General features: G+C 48.9%; 1 protein-coding gene across 3 annotated transcripts in view; it reads left to right on the forward strand.

Annotated features, from left to right (window-relative positions):
* Positions 1–23882, forward strand: part of LOC121439776 (intersectin-2) — a 111193-nt gene that overhangs the window by 85915 nt on the left and 1396 nt on the right. For all 3 annotated transcript variants that reach the window (XM_041640408.1, XM_041640407.1, XM_041640409.1), the window contains 10 exons: positions 10349–10470; positions 13378–13484; positions 14271–14454; positions 17264–17362; positions 17962–18129; positions 18543–18758; positions 19227–19348; positions 20041–20123; positions 23064–23147; positions 23607–23780. In XM_041640408.1, the coding sequence (XP_041496342.1) occupies positions 10349–10470; positions 13378–13484; positions 14271–14454; positions 17264–17362; positions 17962–18129; positions 18543–18758; positions 19227–19348; positions 20041–20123; positions 23064–23147; positions 23607–23780 (1359 nt within the window). The remainder of the gene's footprint in view (positions 1–10348; positions 10471–13377; positions 13485–14270; positions 14455–17263; positions 17363–17961; positions 18130–18542; positions 18759–19226; positions 19349–20040; positions 20124–23063; positions 23148–23606; positions 23781–23882) is intronic.

A 23882-nucleotide genomic window follows, 5' to 3' on the forward strand; every position in this document is an offset into this window, starting at 1 on the left:
ATAAGAGTTGGGCATCAAGGCAGTCTGCAGAGTTGCAATCTTCTGGGCTTACTGTTGGGAGCTCGTCTCTTCATGGAGCTCCCACACAGTACAGCTGACAACTACATTCAATACTCAGAGTGGTTAGCAGAGCGGGGCTCACAGAGAGTGGCATTGTTCAGTGGCCTCGCTCTCCTCAGAACGGGTGAGGAGTTTTCTGGCATTTAGGACCTAATCTGAACAAGCAGCCTGTATCAGCCAGCACAGCCTGTCCTTTGTCCTCCACCTTTTGGGATATTCCCAGACCTTCTCATCTCTCGCCTGAGCGTCTCTCTTTGGCTTCTTGTTTGCCCAGGGATTTAGAACAGTAGTTCCCAACCATGGCAGTGGGGCAGAGTTTTCATCAGCTGTGGTTCCTAGTGTGTTTTCACATCTACCCACCCTGTGAGGGCCTGTAGTCCAGCTCACTCTGTCCATCCTCCCTGTCCATCGGGGCCTACAAGGAAATTTTCATCACTCTTTGTGACCTGTAGGTCAGGGTAGATCTCTCAGATTTACCAATGCTTAAAGAAAACCGACTCGTGTGTCACGCACTGTGGATAGAGTAGATAGAAAATGGACAAAACTAGTGCCTTCCTCCAGGTGAGGAGGGGAATGTGAACAAATGAGGTTAACCAAGTGTGCGTATCTCAGGAAAATAACATAGATAGGGTAGAGGGAGTGCTGGTCGGGGTGTGAAGGCATTTCATTGTGAACAGGACCTTCAAACATGTCCAGATTGCTAATACAGGGAAAGACTTGAAGGGCATGGGGAATATCTGGGGAACAAACCATTCCAGGATGAGGGGCAGCATATCAGAGGGGGATGCTATTGGGGTGTCCTCGTGATGCTCAGGGAACAGGGTGGTGGCCAGTGGGCCTGGAACAAAGGGAATAGCAAGAAGGGGAAATGAGACCAGGGTGGCCAAGGAGATGGAATGCTAGTTGAGATTCTTTGGGGCTGTCTTATAACTTTGGCTTTTGTGTGGCAAAAGAAAACCCTGTTAGAGGGTTTTTACCAAAGGAAGGATATGATCTGATGTTAAAGTGAACAGAAGGGACTAGAAGCAAGGAGGTCCTCTAGCAACTTGCATAGTGACCCAAGCATAAGATAGTGGCTTGGATCCAGATGGTAATGGAGGATGTGGTGCAAATGGCTCAAGTTGTGGATGTGTTTGATGTTAGAGCCAGGGGGTGGATTGAATATGGAGGGTCAGAAGGAAGGTCTGCATCGAAAGATGCGTCGTGAGCTGGGGAGAAATGGTACTGGCATTGAGTTAGAAGGTGATGAGGAGAGTTTGGCAGTGACGGTAAGAAGATGGCTTTTGCTGTTCTGTTGATGAGGGAGAGTCTACATAAGCAAAAATAAGAAGTTGAGGCAGAGTATAAATGTGAGAGCTGTCAGGCAGACATGGGCTTAACCAAGTCACTGAGCTCCCAGAGAAGAGTCTCTAGGCCTAAAATAGAGGACTCTCACCATTCAGAGTCTGGATGGCTGTGGAGGAAGGAGGAGGAGAAACCTAGGAAGGCTGGCCAAGAAAGTAAGAGGATATGAGGAGAGAAGCTAATGAGAGGAAAGGGAATAGGCTATGGCTTGGCGTGGGACTCTTGCCTGGCCATGGGTGAATCTCCAGAACCTGAAAATCAAAACAGAAAAGGCAGTAATCACAAGAGGTAGTGGTGGATCAGGTTAAATGGGTCCCTGCTACTGAAAGAAAACTATCTGGGGCACCAGGAAGCTTCTTCTCCTAAGCAAAGACATTTGAGGACAGTATAGTGGCTCGGCGGGTAAAGGCACACACAGCACAGTCCTGTCAACCTGAATCCAAAAGAAAGAAACCAAATGCACAAAGCTGTCCTCCATCCTCCACATATGCACCATGGCACATGTGCCCACTCACAAACATCATGCACACACATACACACACTCACCATGGCACATGTGACCACACACAAACATCATGCACACACATACACACACTCACCATGGCACATGTGACCACTCACAAACATCATGCACACACATACACACACTCACCATGGCACATGTGCCCACTCACAAACATCATGCACACACATACACACACTCACCATGGCACATGTGCCCACTCACAAACATCATGCACACACATACACACACTCACCATGGCACATGTGACCACACACAAGCATCGTGCACATACACACACACTCACCATGGCACATGTGACCACACACAAACATCGTGCACATACACACACACTCACCATGGCACATGTGACCACACACAAACATCATGCACACACATACACACACTCACCATGGCACATATGACCACACACAAGCATCGTGCACACACATACACACACTCACCATGGCACATGTGACCACACACAAGCATCGTGCACATACATACTCAACCATGGCACATGTGACCACTCACAAACATCGTGCACATACATACACAATTACAATAAAATTTGAAGGGCTAGAGAGATGGATCAATGACAAAGCAGGCACTTGCCACACAAGCCTGACCTAAGTTTGACCTCTGGGGGCCACATAAAAGTGGAAGAAGAGAACGACTCCACAGAATTGTTCTCTGCCCACAGACATGCTACAGTGCGCACATCACATCATACTCAGAATTGCAATGGTTTTTCATTGTCCCGATTGTGTGGGGCGGGGAGCATGTGTCTGTGAGTGCAGGCCTGTGGAGGTCGGAGAGACCACTGGGTCCCCTGGAGCTGCTGGCAGTGTGAGCAGCCCAGTGTGGATGCTGGGAACCCAACTCAGGCTCTCTGAAAGAGCAGCAGGTGCTTTGGACTCCTGAGCCATCTCTCCAGCCTCAGAAATAAATTTAAAAGGAAACAATTGAAAGTAGTGTTAAATTCTTATACTCCCTGCTACGATCAGCAAATGTTCCCAGATTTTTGTTGAAATGTGTATTCTCTTATATGTGTTCATTTATCACACTTGTTAACTATTCAAACTGCTCGTTTGATAATTTTCATGGAAAAGTGTCAACTTTACTATTGACATTATAGTTGCCTTTTTTCTCTCATTTTTTGAAATGAGGTGTATTTATTTTAAGAAAGGTTCCATCTTTTTATTTCATACGTTGAGGCTTTTCTGTTTGTTGCAGATAAGCACAGTATCATCGTGTTGTCTAGGTGGTTGCTGGTAGCCTCTCATGCAGATCCTTTGGGATTTGTTGTATTTTGTTTTGTTGGTTTATTTGATTGATTCTGGTTTTCCAAAATAAGGTTTTCCAGTTTCAAACTAGCCTAAAGCACACTGTATAGCCCAGGCTGACTGCTCCTTCCCTGTGTTCCTGCTTTAGTCTTCTGAATGCTGGGGTTACAGCAGTGGGCAGCCACACACAGCCTAGGGATGACTCCAGCTATAACATTAGTGATGCAATCCCTGAAAGAGATCACTGTTGTGACCTCAATGCTGCCTGCCAGCTCTTTTGTCCTCCCCGCCTCAGCAACTATGTAGTGTGTGTTGGTCTTGTCATTCTGAGTCCCATGCAGTGTGTGCTGTGCGCTGGCCACCTCATTGTCACTCTGTGTTCTGTGTAGTGTGCTCTGGCCTCGTCATTGTCACTCTGTGTTCTATGTAGTGTGTGCTGGCCTCATCATAAGTTTATGTTTTCTGGTTTTTCTTCAGAGCTACTTTCTAAGCTATTTATTTACATCTCACATTACTTATTAATTCTTAGATGTGTTTAATTTGGTATTTTATCCATTAATATACTGTTTTCATTATAATATTTACCATTTGCCTTTACTTTTTTCAAATATATGTATTTTGTGTATTGCAGGTAGTGTATGCATGTGTGTTTTATGTGTGTTTACACCTGGGTGCATATGTGGCTGTGAAAACCAGAGGTCAGTGTCAGGGGTCAGGGGTCTTCTAATTGCTTTCCACCTTAGTTTTTAGGTAAGATCTGTCACTAAATGCTGAGCTCACTGATTGGCAAGACGAGGGATTCACCTGTTTCTGCTCCCAGCCACTCTCTGGCTTGCTGGCTTGTCTCCTCTCCCCAGCACAGATGCATGCCACCATCCTGGCTAATGTGAGCACTGTGAATCCCATCCCACGTGCTCATGCTCTCCTGGCAAGTAACTGTGCTGACCAAGCCATCTGCCAGACTCTCCAATGAGACTCTTTCTGTGGGCTGTGTGGATTATTCCCTTCCCACATGTTTTCAGTCATGTGTGTTTTACATCTCCTTCTGTTTTTTATTCTGTCATCTTAGGTTCTTGGGGTTTTCATCTTCACTTTTAAATTTATTGTGCATTTTCTCCTTGGTATGTGTGTGTATTTGTGTGGTATGTATGGTGTGTGTGTATGTGTGTGTGTGTGTTTATGTGGTGTGTGATGTGTGTTAGTGGTATGTGTGATGTGTATATGTATGGTGTGTGTGTGCAAGTATGGTGTGTGTTTGTGTGGTATGTGTGGTGTGTGTATGTGTATGGTGTGTGTGGTGTGTGTTTGTGGTATGTATGGTGTGTATATGGTATGTGTATGATATGTGTGTGTGTATGATGTGTGTGTGTGTGTGTGTGATTGTGTGATTTTGTACTGTTAGCCAGCTCCTTGTTAGTGGTACTTGGTTTCCTGGTGGCAAGAGTGATCCTCCCAACAGATTGTATACTTTCTTTGGCTGAGCACCCCCTGAAGTTATGGGCCAATTTCTGTGTTAAATCATCCATTTCAGAATTCTTTTTTTATTTTTTGAGACATGTTTTCTCTATGTAGCCCTGGTTGTCCTGAAACTTACTCTGTAGACCAGGCTGGCCTCAAACTCACAGAGATCCACCTGCCTCTGCATCCTGAGTACTGGGATTGAAGGTGTGTGTCACTGCCCAGCCTGTTTCAGAATTCTTAAAATCCAAGTTTTAGTGATATTTTTAGCCCAACAATTTCTCCTTCTTCCACTAGCAGAGACAAAGAGGTTTCTTACCCGTTATTCTGGTGAAAGGAATTATCCTGTCATTTTCAGTTTCCTGCCAGACCTGGCAGAATCCAGCTCCACCCACAGGCCCTGCCTCCCTACAGCCCAGATCAAAGACAGAAGAGGAAAAGTGCATCTGGAAACAAACAGCCCAGGACCAACACCGTATTTCCACCACTTACCAAACACGGCCTGGTCCCTGGGGGCAGAGCACTGACCGGTTTGATATTGAGGCCTCTGTTACAGACAGACCAGAGGATGCATAGGCATACTAAGGTTATGGACTAAGGACAATAGGAGCTCGTTTAGATGACATATTAAAATAGTATAGCTCCCTGGCAGAACACATGCAGCCACCACCCACAGCTGCCACTGAATACAGATACACTAGTCACAAAAAGAAGCAAATCTAGGTATGAGTGGGACCCAAGGTGGGAAGACTTCCCCCTACAGTGGAGTCCTCCAGCTGCACCATGAAGGACTCTCTGTGAGAACCAGGCTGGAAATGAGGAAGGGAAGGAGGAACTCAGCAAAGCTGTGGGCAGCCTTACTGGTTGGGTGGGGAGGTGGCAAAGCAGTGAGTGCAGAGGCTGGGAGACAGACTGGAGCCGGACCATGAAGCTGTGCTGCTGAGTTAGGGCATCATTCTGCCACCGTGGAAGCCATTTCACATTTTGTGAGGAAAAGACCCCCCAAAATACAGAACTGTTCACAGAAATATGTGAATAACTACAAAAGCCCTAAATAAATACGAAAGTAATTTAAACTTTTTTAGCAGTCACATTTTAAGTCAAAATACATAAAATTCCAATAGTATTTTGGATCCAATAGATCCAAAATATTACAACATGCAACAAGATTGATTGATTGGCTGGCTGGCTGGCTGGCTAGCTGGTTGGTTGTTAGGTTGGTTAGTTGGTTAGTTTGCTGGCTTATTGGTTGGCATGTATGCAGATTGGTTGGTAGGTTGATTGGTTGGTTGGTAGGTTGGTTTGTAGGTAGGTTGGTTGGTTAGTAGGTTTGTTGGTTAGTTTGCTGGCTGGTTGGCTAGTTGACTGGCTGGTTGACTGGTTGGCTGGTTGTTTCTAAGAGTCTTACTATGTAGCCCAGGCTAACCTCTAACTCCAGTTCCTCAGTCTTCTGTCTGAAATCACAGGTATATTTCACCATGATCTGGCCAATATAGTATTGATACAATATTTTACATTTCATATTTAAATATGTCTTCAAAACCCAGTGTGTAGTTTGCATCTATAAATATCTCTATTGGACAAGCTGCATTGGAAGGGTTCGGTCACACTCCTCTCTCTCAAGTACAGGGACAGTTGGGTATCCAGGATGACAAAGTGTGCTTATTCACTCCATGACAACCCGAGTCCTTGGTTCATCCAGCAATCCCGCCCCCCTCTTCCTCTGCTATCAGGTCCACTGCTGGCAACTCTGGGTGCCTCGGCTTGCATATGTCTGTAATGCAGGGCTTCTGGGAATCAAATAGGCTAATATGCACTGTGGCCCAAGAAGAGCAATACACAGGCTGCAGTGTGGCCAGATTCCTGTGACCTTACAGGACAGGAATGCCATATCCTATTTTGGCGTTTGCTGGTTTGGGAGAAGCAGAGAGCTTGGCAGCAGGCAGAGGGAGACATTCAGAAGGAGGCACCAGGAAGAGGAGCATTGAGAAGGCTGAGAAGGGACAGCAAGCCTGAAGGGGCAGCACTTCCGAGGTAACAGTGCAGGGGCAGGTGGAGGAGGCGGTGAGCTGGAAGAGGGCACTGAACCCAGCAATATTGGGGTCCTTATTACCTTCCTGAGAGCAGGGTCAACAGGACAGTGTACCGAGTTAGGGAAATGTAAGGGGACACAAGTCTAGACCTTCTTGTGACTTCGGCAGTGACATGAGTGTTGAAGAGGGAATGGGGCTGAAGGAGACGTGCTGGTGTGTTGTCCTTGCCTGCTTGTGAACCAAAAATAAAGCAGTGAAAACTGAATATAATGGGGGGCCTGAGCAGGTGGGGGCACTGTGGAAGGGAAGACCAATTAAGGGTGCTGGCTAGAGAGAGAAGTAGGACCCCTAGTACCTGACCAGGAATGAAATAAGGAGTGAGGGAGTAGAGAGATAAAGGGCGGAAAGTTTAGGGGGCACTGTGCCTTTATTTCCCCTGACCTCACAGGTAAGGACATCTGGAGTGAGGGCTTGGAACTGAACCAAGAACAGAAGTATAAGGGCCATGGGAAGAAACGCAAGGGGTCAGCGTGGCATAGTGGTGAGCTGTCCCTGTGCTCATCCTAACGAAGCCTCTGTCATATCCATCCCAGCTGCAGAAATAGAAACGACTTGAGGCTCTTCCTGTGGTTATAAGCTGCTGTTCTAGATATCCCGGTGTTGGTGTATTTTAAGGCAACCACTGAGAATGTGATGTGAGCAAAATGGTACACAAAATATGTCCAGGCTCGGGACTGGGGATGCGGTTCACTGGGCGAGCAGTGTCTACAACAGTCTGCATTTGAACCCAGGCATCACACATGCATGCAGGCTCATTTAATGGCTATGTATTCACTTCAGTGACTTACAGAAAAGCACAGGTACATTTACTCTAAATATGAATAAATATAATGAAAAATACCAAGGACTGGTGAGGTGGCCCAGTGACTCCTGATTCCACTCCCCAGCATCCACGTGGAGGAAGCAAGACTGGCTCTTAAGGTCATCCTCTGCCCTCCACTCTCATGCCGAGGCAATGCATGCACATACACACAATAAATAAATTTAAAATGTAATTAAAACTTTTTTAAAGAAGAGAACTAAACAGTCATAGATACGGAATGCAGATATTTCATAAATCCCAAATAGGGATCATGAATGACATGAAACACCAGGTAACGACTGGCCATGGCTTAGTGGCTAAGAACCCTGGCTGCTCTTCTGAACTCTCGCATGGTGGCTCACAACCTCCTGTAATCCAGCTCCAGGGGATCTGATGCCCTCTTCTGGCTTCACCTGGTACACAGACACACATGCAGGCAAAACACCCATGGGGCACATAAAGTTAAATAGTTTGGTTTGTTTGTTTGGTTTAATTTTTTTTTTTTAAGTAAGAGGCACAGTACCCTCAGTAGAGGTTCTAGTTGCTTCCAGCAGTGTCTCTGATGATGCCCTGGGCAGCACTGTTCACGAGCTGTCTGCCGCACTTCTGGCCTCCATATCACACATAGCACAGGCAAGCAGGCTCTACCTGGCCTTCCCAATTCACTGTGTATCTGCCGCTGTGCAGCTCTCCCCCGGCAGGCAGAACAAATCAGTGCTCCTGCGTTGGCAGAGCTATGGTTTCTGGTTGGCTAGCACCCCATGTCACCTGATAAATTCATTATTTTTGTTTTATAAACCTGTCATCCATGCCTGCAGTATTAGAAAAAAAAATCTTCATTAAAACTGTACGTTAATCCAAATCTATCACACACACACACACACACACACACACACACACATTGCTGTTGTTGTTGTTTGTTTGTTTGTTTGAGACAGGGTTTCTTTGTGTAGCTTTGGAGCCTGTCTAGGAAGTCGCTCTGTAGACCAGACTGGCATCAAACTCACAGAGATCCACCTGCCTCTGTCTCTCAAGTGCTGGGATTAAAGGCGTGTGCTACCACTCCTGGCCTACAAATATGTTTCTTTAATTCATAGCTCAGTGGTAGAGTCTTGCCTGTCATACACAAGGTCCTGTGGGAAAAGGTTAGAGAAGGTTAAAGCAATCTGGGCTATACCAGAGTTTGGTGATAGTATTTGTCTAGTGTCTCCCCCAGCAAGCAGGAAAAAAAAAGAGTCTGACCCTTGGTTTGTTTGCCCTCTGGGGCACTGCTCTCGATTCCCATTGTTTTGTGGCTTCCCTGTGGGACTCTGCATCCTCCACTGCTGCCATAATTCCCAAGACCTGTGCTGGGGACAGCTCAGCTGCTGCTGCTTCAGATGAAGTCACCATTCACACCTCATTGTCTTCTAGATCAGCGTTTGTTTAAAAAACAGAAACAAAAACCTGTATTTGTGTCTCTCTGTCTCTGCCTGTCTCTCTCTCTGTCTCTGTCTCTCTCTCTGTCTCTCTCTCTCTCTCTCTCTCTCTCTCTCTCTCTCTCGTGTGTGTGTGTGGGGGGGGGGCATCAGTTTTCCCCTTCCATCATGTGAGTCCAATGAACAAACCCAGGTGGTGGAGCTTGTCAGCAAGCAACTTTATCTGCTGAGCCATCCCACTGGCTCCAGCTTTGTGTGTGTGTGGTTTTTTAAATTTATTTTTTTATTGGCTTACAAAGAATTTTTTCCATTATGGCTTGAAATACTCTGCCATTTGGTTCCAGCTTAATTGGTGATTGGGTTGGTAAGACGGCTCAGTGGCTAAGACAGTGTATTCTAACAGAGAACCTGAGTTCGAATCCCATATTAGGCAGCTCACAACTACTTGTGAGTCAAGATTCAGGGGTCCTTATACCTCTCTGACCTCACTGCATACATACACATAAATAATAAAAATATTAAAATAATAAGAATCATAAGTTAATTGACCATAGGGCCTCCTGCAACCAGCCAGAACCCAGTTAGTGTGATTACATTTTACATTGATTTGATCTGTTAGCTGCTCCATCCAATCACACAGCCTCCTACAAATTTGGTTTTATGGTACTTACCTGCTTCCACTTTTTGCCTGAGGAGGGGATTCCTGGGGTAGTTTTAGGTAGTTGCTGTGCATGGATGCAGAGTGAACCCAGTACCGCTCGTCCTGTTGTGAGCTGTGACTCCTCTGAGTGGCTGTGTCTGGACTCTGTGGTGGGCCTGGCCCCACTGCTCTCTTTCAGTGGGCTGGTTGAGATTTTTTAACCTTAGAACTTTCCTTGCAAAACTCTAGAGATACATTTCTCAGGACTTTTGTTCTTGTTTTCCTAACAGTAATTCAAAGTGAGTTATGGTATTTTCTGTAAGTATAACTAGATAGATTGCAAAGCCTTTCACAGCACCAACCAGCACCGTGTGCATGATAGACCGTAATTCTTTGTGAATAGCAGGCCTAAGTTGATGATGGCTCATGATCTATAGTTTGAAAAACACCAATTTCAAGAACTAATTTATTTAATCATTTCAATAATTTCCAGAAGTCGTGGGATGGTGAAATTCTGGTCACCTTGAGGCCATTTCTAAAATTCTTAGTTCTCTCACTGTTGCTCCGAAATCAGGAGCATACTGAAACTTAACAGATGTGGTAAGTTTACCTCTAGGAGCAGAGTAGTGCTCATGCCAGCCCTCCGCAAACGGGTGATCCTCTGGGAAAGCAGTGCCTCCTCTGAGAAATCCCATCTTCCTTGAGGGACTGAAGTAGTGTCCTTAAGCTCTGCCTGTCTCTGCAGGGTGCGCCGATCTCCAAGCCCTGGACACAATGCAGCCCATGGAGAGGAAGAGGCAGGGCTACATTCACGAGCTGATTCAGACAGAGGAGAGGTACATGGACGATCTGCAGCTGGTCATCGAGGTGAGGCCCGTGGGAGACAGGGTGGCTGTCTCTGCCAGTCTCACATGAAAGCAACGTAAGCCATCCTGTTCTGTTTGCGGTGCTGGGCACAGCCCAGGGCCGCTCACGTACCACACACGTGTTATACCATTGAGCTGTGCCCCCTGCCTGGGCACCACTTCCACGTGAGGACTCACACGCTGTAGTAATAAAGGCTGCCTCTGCTCCCTGGTGAGGCAGAAGACTGAAGGCTCCTGATTGATGGAGGCACAGGCTCTTCCCCAGCTGAGTCCACTGAGTGGGGGTGGGAACCTGCGAAGGCCCTAGTTGAATGTGCAGAGGACAAGGGCATAGAGAGGGTGCGAAGGCCTCCAAACGGGCTCCACTCCAGGTCTTGCCTAACTGTATTTACACTGCTGTTTGGAAACCTGACATTATCATTGGCTTCATTCGGCTCTACCTAATGTTGGTGTCAACTTTGGAAACCAAACAGGTGCAGTTGCCAAACAGTTTCCCAAATCACGTGTTTACTGCCTGGACCTGCCCTTGTGGTCAGTGGTGTCTAAGCTGTTGACAGCGGCCTCCTGAGAGGGACACTTTACAATGGTTCTGTCTGAAAGCACAAAAGGCAGCTTTATACTTCCACCCTGCTTCTGTTTCCACGGCTTTCCGTTGCCAGGGAATGTAGCAAGGCCATCAGATGAGAAGAGCAATTCAGCCAACAAAGCTCCTGGAGAAACAAGCACCCCCAACCCTACCCTGGACCCATGGGTGCGTCCCCGGCCATGACCTGGATAGCAGAGTGGAGCAGGGGCTGCATCTGCCTGCAAGGCCTGCTTTCCTCACGCCTGTGCGCTCCCTACACACTCCTTTGTGTTTGTGTTTGAGACAGGGTCCTCACGTAGTCCAAACTGGCCTTGAACTTGCTTGGGAACTAAAGATGATCTTGAACATCTGATCCTCCTGCCTCTGTCTTCCATGCACTGCAGTTAGAAGCATCTGCCATCATACCCAGTTTGTGTGAGGCTGGGGACTGAACCCCAGACTTCATGCCTGTTAGACAGGCATCCTACAAACTGAGTTAAATCTCTCGCCCTCCCTAGCTGTTCTTCATTCTTCATCCCCCAAACTTAGCCTGGCCCTGGTTGAATGGTTTTACTTGTACTTCCCCATACCTGGAAAGATAGGTTAGGAGAAAAGCCCCTGTTCCCAATCAGCCTCCTGGAAGTGACAGTTCCAAGGGGACTAAGGGTGGCCATAGAGTCTCATGCACTAACCCAGAATACGAACAGACACAGTTGCTTGTCAGGAATGCCCCTTCTACCCTCCTCACCCAGTGTTCCAGGGGCAGGGACCTGTCAGGGACGTAGGGTGGAAAACACTATGCTAATGTGACTTTCTCATGGAAGTTGGTAAAGCCTCTATGGTCTTTTCCCCTCTGCTTCCCTCTCTGAGCCTGCTCACGTGACTTTTGCATAGACGAACAGCCCAGTAGGGAATAAGGACCGGGGCCTTAGCTGCCGTTCAGTGCAGCCTGGGTGCAGGAAGACCCTCTCGCGTGTCTGTGTGTCCTGGCATCCAGCCACATTCTTCATCTCGTGTGGAGCTGAGACATCTCCTCTAGAGAGCTTCTGGTTCATGGCATTTCTGGCTAACGTCTGTGGCCCACATTAACTCAGCAAATGTTAGCTAAAGTGCTATGGCAGGGAACACAGGCAGCCAAGGTGTTCCTGTCCTCACAGTGTGCACAGTCTTGTTGGGGAACAACACCCAAAGAGGGTAAGGATTAGAGCCCAGAGAACAGGTCCACCCCCAACCAGGAAGGGCTCCCCACTTATGCTCAGACTATCATGAGTCTACTCTGCCAGGAGGAAAAAGTGGACGTGAGGATGGGGATCTATGAGTTACACTGGAGTGTCAAGGACCTAGGGGCCTATGGTGAGTTGTGTCTAAAGGCCTGTGAGCCTCAAGGGCTCCCCATCTCAGCACTTCACAGGTGTAGGGCCTTTGCATGGTTTAACATAGAACCCTGTGTTACAGGGAACCTTGGGAAAATCACTCTTATCCCTTCATAAGCCATTGAGAAATAACAGCAGCTCATTCGCTTCATCTGTACACAGTGAGAATCCTGTATCCACTCCTGTGCCTTACACGCATGTGCATCTGTGTGTATGTAGAGCCCGGGTGGGGAGTATTTCTGCAGCTGGCTTCTGCTGGGCGCATCTGCTCATGGTCGTCATGGAGTAACAGAAGGCCCCACTGTTTTCTCGCTGAGCAACACACAGGGTCCTGAGAACTGGGATGAGCAGCTGTGTAGCAGTTGCCCTCCCTCCATCCTGTGGGTTCCACTATGCAAGGCCCTGTGCCCACCCTGCTTGGCCCCACAGCAAGCCTGGAGGGAGGAGGGACTACCTCCTTAGCGAGGGGATTCAGCCCGTAAGTCAGCCTTACAGGAGCCCAACTAGTGAGAATAGGAAATGGTGCGATTTTAACCATGAGCCAGCGTGGTTTAGCCCCTAAAAGCATTTGTATTTGAGTTCGAGCCCTGGAATCCATGTGACAAAGGCGCACATGGTAGCACACATCTGTAATCTCCATGGCAAGATGAGTGGCCATCAGGAGAATGCCCAGAAGCTTGCGAGCCAGGTAGCCTGTAGATACTGCACTGCAGAGTGAGACCCTGCTGCCTCAGAAAGGGGGGAGGAGAGAACCCACCCCAGAATTGCCCTCTACACTGTGGCGTACATGCTCCCCACTCTGTCTGTATCTCTCTGTTGTGTATATATTATATGCACATATATACACAATAACAACAGATAACTTTAAAAACCTAACAGTTATAAATATGCTTATCTAGAAGAGTGCAGGAAGGCATGCATGGCTGTGGACCCACACTGCAGCTAAATTACATCTGTGTCTTGTACTCAGGTTTTCCAGAAGCCAATGGCAGAGTCGGGCTTCCTCACTGAAGCAGAGATGACCTTGATCTTTGTGAACTGGAAGGAGCTCATCATGTCCAACACGAAGCTGTTGAAGTGAGTCGTGGGCCTCCTGATGCACTGTAACCCTTCAGGGACTGCTGGGTCTGGGACTTTCAACTCCGCCCTCCTCCTGAGGCTTTGCATTCCGTGAGCTTTTTGAGAAGGGCCCTCCCTGCAGCTTCATTACATAATCATTGAGAAAGGTAAAGGACTCGAAGGCAAAACTGCTTTGACTAAACAAGAAAAGCTGTGTTGGTGTATGATCCCCAAACAGGTCCAGCATGCTGCTGGGAGGAGGGGCGACAGGCAGAAGAGAGCTGCGGCCACAGCCAGACGCCAGCACAGTGCTCATGCTCAAGGCCTGTCCTTGATATATATGAAAGCAGAGCGCCAGGCCAGTTGGCCAGTTTAATCCGGGCTGCACCCCTGCCTGTGCCGGGACACAGCCCACCATGAAGACACCAACACTCTATTCCAGCCCCTGGCCACCTTGGCTCCTCAGCCACATTTCCTCAAATGGGGAGAAACAAATTGAATCTTGCAAAAGGAACTGTGTCAAGAGAATGAGGTGAATTGAAAACTAATTCACCTAGAAAGCACCTAAATGTGTAGACTTTGGTACCTTTTTCTTTTTTGCTAGTGTTTCCCCCAGATTAGCTCAGCCAGCAGAGCTTTAGGCTATGCAATTGCCCCTTCCTGCGAGCCATGCCTTCCCAGTCCAGGTGCCCAAGGATGCTAGGTCAGTGCATCGGTGCCATTGCTATTGGTCTCTGGTGCTCACTCTCTAACTCCCAGGGAAGGAGATCTGTGGAAAAGGGAGTGACCGTCAGTTACTTGCAGGGCCTTGCGGGTGCGGAAGAAGACTGGTGGTGAGAAGATGCCTGTTCAGATGATCGGGGACATCCTGGCCGCAGAGCTGTCCCACATGCAGGCCTACATCCGCTTCTGCAGCTGCCAGCTTAACGGAGCCACTCTGTTACAGCAGAAGACAGACGAGGACGCTGACTTCAAGGAATTCTTAAAGGTACGCCCAGCCTGGGCCTTTGGGTCTTTGCCGCCTCTTCACCTGGAGGCAGCAGCACGCCTCCCACTGTGGAAGCTGAGAAGTTGTGGGAAATCTGCAGTTGACAGACTTGTCCTCATTAGTGGAAGCGCAAGCATGGCCAGCAGCTTCCTGACTGCATAGTGTTGTCCCAGGGAGAGCTTATTTTCCTGACTAGAACCATGAGTTTATATCCTGGTTAAAGAGTAGCGTTGCTTCATTTTCTTTTCTTTTCTTTTCTTTTTTTTTTTTTTTTGGGTTTTCGAGACAGGGTTTCTCTGTGGTTTTGGAGCCTGTCCTGGAACTAGCTCTTGTAGACCAGGCTGGTCTCGAACTCACAAAGATCCACCTGCCTCTGCCTCCCAGGTGCTGGGATTAAAGGCGTGCACCACCACCGCCCGGCTTCGTTTTGTTTTTTTAACAACCTTATATATCAACTGTTTTGTTTTTCCAAAGAACCATCCATAATGCCATTACTTTTTAAATTATTTATGCATACAGGTGCTTGCCTGCATGTATGTCTGTGAACCACATGCATGCCTGGCACCCTCAGAGGTCAGAAGAGGGCATTGGATCCCCTGGAACTGGTGTTACAGGTTATATTTACAGGTGGCTGTGAGCTGCCATGTGGGTGCTGGGTACCAAACCCAGGTCCTCTGCAAGAGCAGCCAATGCTCTTAGCCAGTGAGCCTTCTCTCCAGCCCCACTGTACTATTAAGTCCTAATTTTACAATTTTATTTATTTAATAATCATTTTGTTCCAGAAAGAAAATAAAAGAGCTTACTTAAATGCATAAAAAATAGCAAAATAAATTTTAAATAATCAGGTGAGTACTTTGTGATTAGAGGAAATGGAAGTAGGAAAAAAAAGAATAAACAGGAAGATAAATAATCCCTACAGGTGTAGCTGTGACCCTGTGTGTGCCGCACCAGCAGTGTGCACAGATGCCCGTGAATAATCCCTACAGGTGTAGCTGTGACCCTGCGTGTGCTGCACAAGCAGCTAACTTCATACACCTGGTTACTATAATGCAATGCTCTTTTTAAGCCAGGCATGCTTGTGTATACCAGTAATTCCTGCACTTGAGAGGCTGAGAAACAGAGAACATAAGCTCAAGATCAGCCTGTGCTATATAAAAAGGATCTGTTTCCAAAAAAACAAACAAACAGGCTGGAGAGGGCTCAATGGTTAAGAACACTCAATGCTCCTCCAGGGGACCTGAGTTCAGTTCCCAGCAGCCACATGGCAACTCATAGCTGCTGGTAGCTCCAGGGTTCTAACAGATACCCACATACATATGGCTTATACACACAACAACAACAAACAAATAAATAAATACATAAGTAAACACTTGGATTTTTGTTTTTGTTTTGTTTTTTGAGACAGGGTCGCTCTGTGTGGTCCTGGCTGTCCTGGAACTCACTCTGTAGACCAGGCTGGCCTCAAACTCAGAGATCCACTTACCTCTGCCTCCTGAGTGCTGGGATTAAAGGAGTGTGTCACTGTCACCCAGCTAACATGCTTTAAAATGTAAAGCAGCATATAGGGCTAGAGGTATAACTCAACAGGAGGGTGATTCCCTGACATACGCAAGGCCCTAGGTTCCATCCCTAGTACTTCAAAGAAAAGTTAAATAAAAGGAAATTTTGTCAATACTATGTATATCAAAGGGTTACTTTTAAATTTTTGTCTTTTTTTCTTTTTTGATGCTGGGACTCAGACCCAAGGTCTTGCTCATAATAGGCAAGAATTCTTCCTCTGAGATACAACCCTATCTCCAAATATTACTTTTTAATAGAAATGAAAAGCATAAAGATATCATTAGAGCAAAATATGTAGGTGCAGATCTATCTGAAAACAAAAAGGACAGTGTTCCTGTTCATAAATGTAGTGAATCACTCCTCAGTATTAAAAGTGCTCATCCCAGAGTGCCAGCGACCACTTTGTGTGCTCTGCCCAGAGTGCTGGTGACCCCTTCAGGTGCTGTACCAGCAGGCCACTGATACCGACTTTCTGATGGAGCTACCTGAAGTATGGTGCCCCCACCTGGTGCCCTGGTGCCCAGAGGCACTAAGTACACAGAGGAGAGTCACCGAGAGGAGGGAGGTGTCCCAGGGGAAAGTGACCACAGAGAAGCACGGCCTGAGTGTGAATCAGAAACATGGAGAAAGGGCAGTAGAGACAGTACTGGCCAAATTCATACGTTCATGGCCTGGCGCACAGCCGGTTCTCACCTAGCAATCTCACACGTTTCTGGTGAAGCAGGGGTGGTAGGCGTACTGAAATGGGGAAATCAAGAGCTGTCCACCCGACAGATGGGAGGAAGTAACAACTCCTGGGTGAGGTGGAGGGAATTTGAACATGGGGGGCATGTTGAGACTGAGGTGACTTCGCAGCATCTGAGAAGTGTAATGTAGTCATGACAGAACTCCAGAGAATGACTGCGTACAGGTACTGGGCCTGGGCAGCAGCTACACTGAGAAAAAATGGCAGAAGTGAATGTGGTAAAGAGCCAGGCCAGTGGGCTGGGTGGAGCGGCCAGGCAAGCGCTGTTCTAGCAGCAGAGGAAGAGTGAGCTGCACAGCATGGGAAAGCTGAGGAGCAGGGTTGGGCTGGACTCATGAGCTGAAAGGTTCCTGTTGCTAACCTGACATGTGTCTTTTCAGATCCTGTCATAAAACGAACCTGAAATCTAGACAGTGGCCCTGGCAGGAGGTGGGCGTTTTGCCCAGTGTTTCTGTTGCTTCACCTGGAGCTGTAGTTTCCTCACAAGGCCTCTCTGTTTTCCAGAAACTGGCATCTGACCCACGATGTAAAGGAATGCCCCTGTCCAGCTTCCTGCTGAAGCCCATGCAGAGGATCACTCGCTACCCCCTGCTCATCAGAAGTGTGAGTTCTCGGTCAGGCTGACTCAGGAGCAGGACCCCCCTGGCTGGACAGAGACCACACACCCAGGGAGCAGTGCCCTAATGTTCCATGGTCACCGTGTGCTGGTGGGGCAGGGTAAAGGCCATCTTGTAGCTGTGGGACAGCCATCAAGCCAGAGAGGACATGGAGTCACCATTAGCAGAACCTTGGGCCCCAGAATGCTTTCTAAGGAGAATACAGGTTTTATAAAGGAACATAGTGAATGTTCTGCAGCTTGGACTTCAGAGATTTTGGCTCAAAAAGGCAAAACCACCCCCCCCCCCCCACCAAGAAAAAAACCAAAAAAAAAAAAAAAACCCACATGACTTATATTCTTAGGGAGACCCAAGAAGGCAGCCATTATTATCAAGACTTGTCAGATTCATAGTGTCCCTGTCACCCATAGCCCATGTAATTTCCAGCCCCTGTTCCCACAAGGACTGTGGGACTGTGTGCTTCCCAAGGCCTTTGCTTCTCCTCTCGCGGGAGGTTCCCCCGAGGCCTCACACATGTGTGCAGCAGGGCAGTGAATGGGTGGGTGACACCGTGTGACCTACACGACACTGCCCACTGTCCTCCAGATCCTAGAGAACACTCCACAGAATCACGTTGACCACTCTTCCCTGAAACTGGCCCTTGAGCGAGCCGAGGAGCTGTGCTCCCAGGTGAACGAGGGAGTTCGGGAGAAGGAAAATTCAGACCGGCTGGAGTGGATCCAGGCACATGTGCAGTGCGAAGGGTTGGCAGAGGTGAGGCTGTGTGCTGAGCTGGATGCGCCAGGGAGGTTCAGGGGAGGGAAGCTGTGTCACACCCGCGCACGCTCACTGACCATGTGGGCCCATCATCCTGCCTGCAGCACACCCTGGGTTTGCTGCCCTGCCTTGCCAAGAGAGGCAAAGTGGGGTCTTCCTTGTGAGTTCTTTGAATTTAGTGGTAGAAATCTGTAGAATCAAGTACTGATTTTTCATGGAGCTGGAGAGAATTCTAAAGAGTGATAAATAGAAAAAGTTTTGTTTGTATTTGTTCTAGAAAGCTGTGTGATTCAAACCGTATTGCTCCTAGAAAATCTCCTACAGTACCTCAGGTGCTGGGTACTGGCCTTCCATGGACAGCGGAGTTATTTGCCCTCAGACTTACAAAGTGCCATTTTCTTCTCTCTAAGCAACTTATTTTCAACTCCCTCACCAACTGCCTGGGTCCCCGGAAGCTTCTGCACAGTGGGAAGTTATATAAGACCAAGAGCAACAAGGAACTGCATGGGTTTCTCTTCAACGACTTCCTGCTGCTCACCTACATGGTCAGGCAGTTCGCCGCATCCTCTGGCTCCGAGAAGCTCTTCAGCTCCAAGTCCAGCGCTCAGTTCAAAATGTATAAGACGGTGAGCCCCATGTCTGCTGCAGATGGGGCCTAAGGACGCTCCGCCTTGAGCACACACACACACACACACACACACACACACACACACACACGACACACACATACGACACACACATAGGACCTCCCACCTGGTCCTGCCCTGTCCATCCCCTGCTCCAGTGGCTTTCAGTGTCCTTTGGCACTTCCCCAGGGAAGGAGCCCTGTGTGCCAGCCCTCGACTGCCCGCTGCTGTGACAGGGGGAGCTTCCACCGTGCCACAGCCGGCATTGCTCTCTCCGCGACTCCATCAGCAGCACAGGCTCTCAGAGCTCCTGTCCAGTCAGGGATACTGACTGTCCTGCAGGCACCAGCCCCTTTCTGCTTCTCCCTGGGCTCTTCACAACTATGAACGGAACTCTGTGGTCACACTGGGTGGAGTCTTAGGACCCATCTCTCATTTTCTCACATATTTTGGCCCTAATTCTTTCAGCCCATTTTCCTGAATGAAGTGTTGGTGAAACTGCCCACAGACCCTTCCAGTGATGAGCCCGTCTTCCACATCTCCCACATTGATCGGGTGTATACCCTCCGAACAGACAACATTAATGAGAGGTCAGTCCTGCTGACGCGTGACCTGTCCTGAACTCCAGAGGAAGCACAGACATGTCCCTGTGCCACAGGCCTGTGGCCACTCATGATGGAGGCCTACTAACCCTTATCCCAGCCTCTGGCCTGTGCGTCCCTGTACTCCAGCCCCACAGTAGGCCCTGGTGCAGCCACTAGTCACACAGCCGCCTGCTAATAGTTCCCTGCTTCCCGAGTCCTCATACACTCCCCAAATGGCAGATCAATGCCTCAGTCCCCACCAAAATCTCCCGGGAGCCGCCTGAACCCCACAGATCTGCATCCCACAGACTCACTTGGCCAGATGGCTGCCCTCCCTGCCACATCCCCACCAGCCCTGCTTCCCTCCAGTGGAGTTCCCAGGGTAAGCACCTCTGGTGACGATCCCAGGGGATGCTGCTGTTCTCCGCACAGTCCCCTGGGAACTGCCACCATGCTGAGTTACCATCAGTGTGGTATATCTTCCAGCTCGGGGCTCCCAGCCCCTCACAAGGGCCTCGTGTTGTCCAACGCTGTCTTTAGCAGCCCAGTCTATCACTTGGACTAAGATTAGGTGATAGCTAGAAACCTGCTATACAAGCTTAAAGCCAAGGCTGGTGAAAGAGAGCTGCGGAACTGGGCTGTGCTTGAGCACGGAGGTGCCTGGCTGTCCTGTGGCCATCGTTCTGCTTTTCCTCCAGGACGGCCTGGGTCCAGAAGATCAAGGCTGCCTCAGAGCAATACATTGACACCGAGAAGAAGAAACGGGAAAAGGCTTACCAAGGTACCTGCTAGTACCCCAGCTGTGGGAACCAGCTCCCGAGGTGGACGGGCAGACCACAGTCTAGCTCTAGAGGCACCAGCTGCTGTCCCTGCAGTGAAGCCTGGAGATGGGGTCATAGGACAGCAGGAGAGCTGGGCACCTCCCCTCCCACTGCCAGTTCCAGACTGCCCTGAGCTCTCCCACCTACCATGGGACCCCACACGGCCTGCCTTCTCTCTGCAGCCATTCCTGCCCCTTCTTCCTCCCTCCTCTTAATGACTAAGCTCACCCTGGTGGGGCTCTGTCATCCCACTTGAGTCCTTTGCTGGGTATGTCACTCCGACCCTCTCCTCTTGGCCCCTGCCCCTACCATCCTGGCCTCCAGGTCCCCGGGCCCAGTTGGCCCCTCCTGCACCTCAGCCCCACCACTGTTTGGCACACATCTCTCCCCCATTGCTTTCAAGGACTGTGCTTGGGTAACCTAACTAATCCTTGTTCCAGCTTCCTGTAGTTACACACACGCCCTCTCCCCCACCCCCCTCATACTCTGAGGCTCCTCTGCACACCTTCATCTGACTTCTCAGCTCTCCTTTCTCCCCTCCTCCTGGGAATCTACCCTTCTCCCAGCATTGTGCCCCTCAGACAGCCCTCCCATGGGCTTCTACCTCTGCCAGGCTCAACAGTGGGTATGGCTACTCTCCACAATCCCAGCCTTCCAGACATGCCCTGTCCAGCAGCTCCAGCAGCCTCTCTCTTGGATGGTTCTGCTCTCCCTTTCTGCGCCCGCCAGCCCCTGCTTCAGCATCCTCCCTTTGGCCTCCCAAATTAAGGACAGTTTCGCATCCCAAACTCGGGCTCATCTCCAACACTGCCCCATCACAGCCCGTTTCCCAGTGCCTCCCCCATTGCTATGTCACAGCCTGCTGCCACGTCTGCCTTAGGATGCTTCCCACTCTTTAAGGCCCAAGTGAAACCCTGGCTCCTCCCTGGCACCTGCTAGCAGCCCTTCTGGGCTAAGTCTGGACCATTTTTCAGATTTTGCTTCTCTGAAGTCATCCCGAGGACAAGGGGATCTGTATGTCACACTGTATGTAGGACAGATTGTCCACCAGCTCAGTGTCCTAAAGGACCTTTGGAGAGCATCCTTAGCCCCCAACCTCCATTTGAATGCCAGGCCCCACCTCCTGTCTCCCCAGTGGAGGCCTGCCCCTCCCCTCCCCACCCTCCTCCCTTCCAGTGCTCCCACTCAGGCCCCTGGTGCTGAAGCCGAAGCTCTTGTGTGTTTTTTATTCAGGTTTCCCCTATTTTGTTCTGTGCTCCTGGAGGTATGTGTAAATTGCCTTTTCCTAAATGAATACTATTTTAAAAGCTTGCTGTTGAAAAATCAATGATGAATCATTTCATAAAATACATAATGATCTCTTAATTTGTCAAAAGTACAAATCAAGGTTTTTCGTGAGTTTCTTGTCTATAAGCACTGCTCTGCATCCTCTGTGGGTACAATCATTTAGACGTGGTTATTGGCTGTGTGCCAGGCCCTGCAGCGCACACAGTGGGGCCTATAGAGACAATCAGGCCAGGGTCTGCCTTCAAGGAACAAGAGCATGCTCCATGGGGACATCAGGGAGGAGAGCACTGCTTACAGACAAGGCTACCCACCTCTGAAATGGAAGCAAGAGGCCCTCAAGACTGAGGCCTGGCAGCCTGGGATACTAGCGATAACTTGTCAAAAAAAAAAACAAACAGAAAATAAAAACCAGAAAACCTGAAGGAGGAAAGGTGGGAAGGCTGCACAGGCCCAGACACCAAGCATTCCTTCTGCTTCCAAACCTCACATTCGCCAGCAGTGTGAACACAGGACTCACTTCTGCCCACACTAAAACAGCTTCAGAACCTCTCCAAATACATGAAACCTGAAACAAACTGCTCACCAAGACCAGGGTCCTTCGTGTCATTGAAGTTGGCACGAGTGGTTCACACTTTAACTGATGTTTCCTTTTAACCTTGCCATTTAAAAACTCTGGGGCAGGTGTGGTGGCTCACACCTTTAGACGTACCACTCTGGAGGCAGAGGCAGGCAGATCTCTACAAGTCCAAAGCTAGCCTGGTCCACAGAGAAAGATCTGGGCCAGTCAGGGCTGTCAGTGAGTCTCTGTCTCAAAATGAAAAGCCAAAAGGGGGAAACTGTTGAGTTGAACAGTCAGGTCGCTGAAACAGAAGGATTCCAAGTTCAAGGCCAGCAGCTTGGGCTAGAATGAAACCCTGGCCTTTAAAAACCTGTGAGTTGAGCACAGGGTTCTTCCTAAGACTCAGTTTTCCTCACCTATTAAACAGGAGTTACCTTATAAGGCAATTATGGAATTAAATATAATCCATATTATATCTAGCACATGCCTAACATGGAGTAACCAGTACATGTTATTTGCCAGAAGTACTGGACAAACAGATGCATTTTAAAATTAATATTACTATTCATAGGCATTTTTGTGGTTACGAAGCCTAGATAAGCAGTCCACGTGGCACACAGTTGCTTCTCCCGGTGGAGGAAGGAGACTGGCAGGGTACAACATTTCAGGCCTCAGTCAAGGCTACACAGCAGTGGTACACAGAGGGAAGGAGGCTGAGCTGACCGAGACTAACCAGGATCTCAGGATGACTCGGATCCTGACGGGCAAAGACAGTCAGAAAGGCATCCCTAGCAGATGGCCGCCTGGGAGAAGCTAGCTCGCCAGCAGCAGCAGATGACAGCAGCGTTGGCCTGGGGCTCGTGGTCTAGACGGAGTGACACACAGTGAGGGCTGGAAGCAGGGCCGCTGGTGGGACACGCCCTAACATGGTTCAGTCTCCAGGGTGGAGACAGAGGGTGCGAGAGCAGACTGCCGCCCTGCAGCATTGCTTCCTCACTGTGGTGTCTGTCTACGTTCTCAGAGAAATTAACACCACTCTCTTCCTCTTTTGTAGCACGTTCTCAGAAGACGTCAGGTATTGGGCGTCTGATGGTGCACGTCATTGAGGCTACAGAATTAAAAGCCTGCAAACCAAATGGTAAATGCTGCTTTTATTCAACAGATGTGGTAACACCCTGCTCTTTACTGGTACCTCTTTTGAATGTGGAATGATGGGTAATTTTTAAAAGGCAGTGTTTCTGGTGTTGCTAGAACCCTGATAAGCTGTTTATTGGGCCAATATCACTCACTGTTTCCCAGTAAGAACCAGCATCCCCCATCTTGATTGCTAATGCATGAACATACACAAAGCATGTCACACTGGCACCTTCTCAGGCTTGTGGGGAGCAGCCCTGCTGTTAGAACCTACACTTGCTCCCTGGGATTATGGCATCATTGGGAACACGGGGCCTTACTGCTACTCAGCTCTGAGGTAAATGTGTCCTACCAGGTAGTGGTGCTTCTTGCCATGGTCTCTGGTGAAGCAGCCTACAGACCCTGCCCTGGTCACCCTCTTTCCTTACCACACTTCGTGTGTCCTTGACCTCTCTCTGTGCAGGAAAGAGTAATCCATACTGTGAAGTCAGCATGGGCTCCCAGAGCTATACCACCAGGACCCTCCAAGACACGCTAAACCCCAAGTGGAACTTCAACTGCCAGTTCTTTATCAAGGATCTTTACCAGGACGTACTGTGTCTCACTATGTTCGACAGAGACCAGTTTTCTCCAGATGGTAAGTCTAACTCGGCACCTGAAGGTGGTCCCGGTTGTCTGGGATCTGGACTTTATCCAGAGTCCTAAACTGTGCTATCGCCCCATGACAGCTACAGGAAAT

The sequence above is a fragment of the Microtus oregoni genome, unplaced genomic scaffold (genome assembly GCF_018167655.1).
Source record: "Microtus oregoni isolate MIOR12 unplaced genomic scaffold, Mior012 000062F_ref0000492, whole genome shotgun sequence".
Lineage (NCBI taxonomy): Eukaryota > Metazoa > Chordata > Mammalia > Rodentia > Cricetidae > Microtus > Microtus oregoni.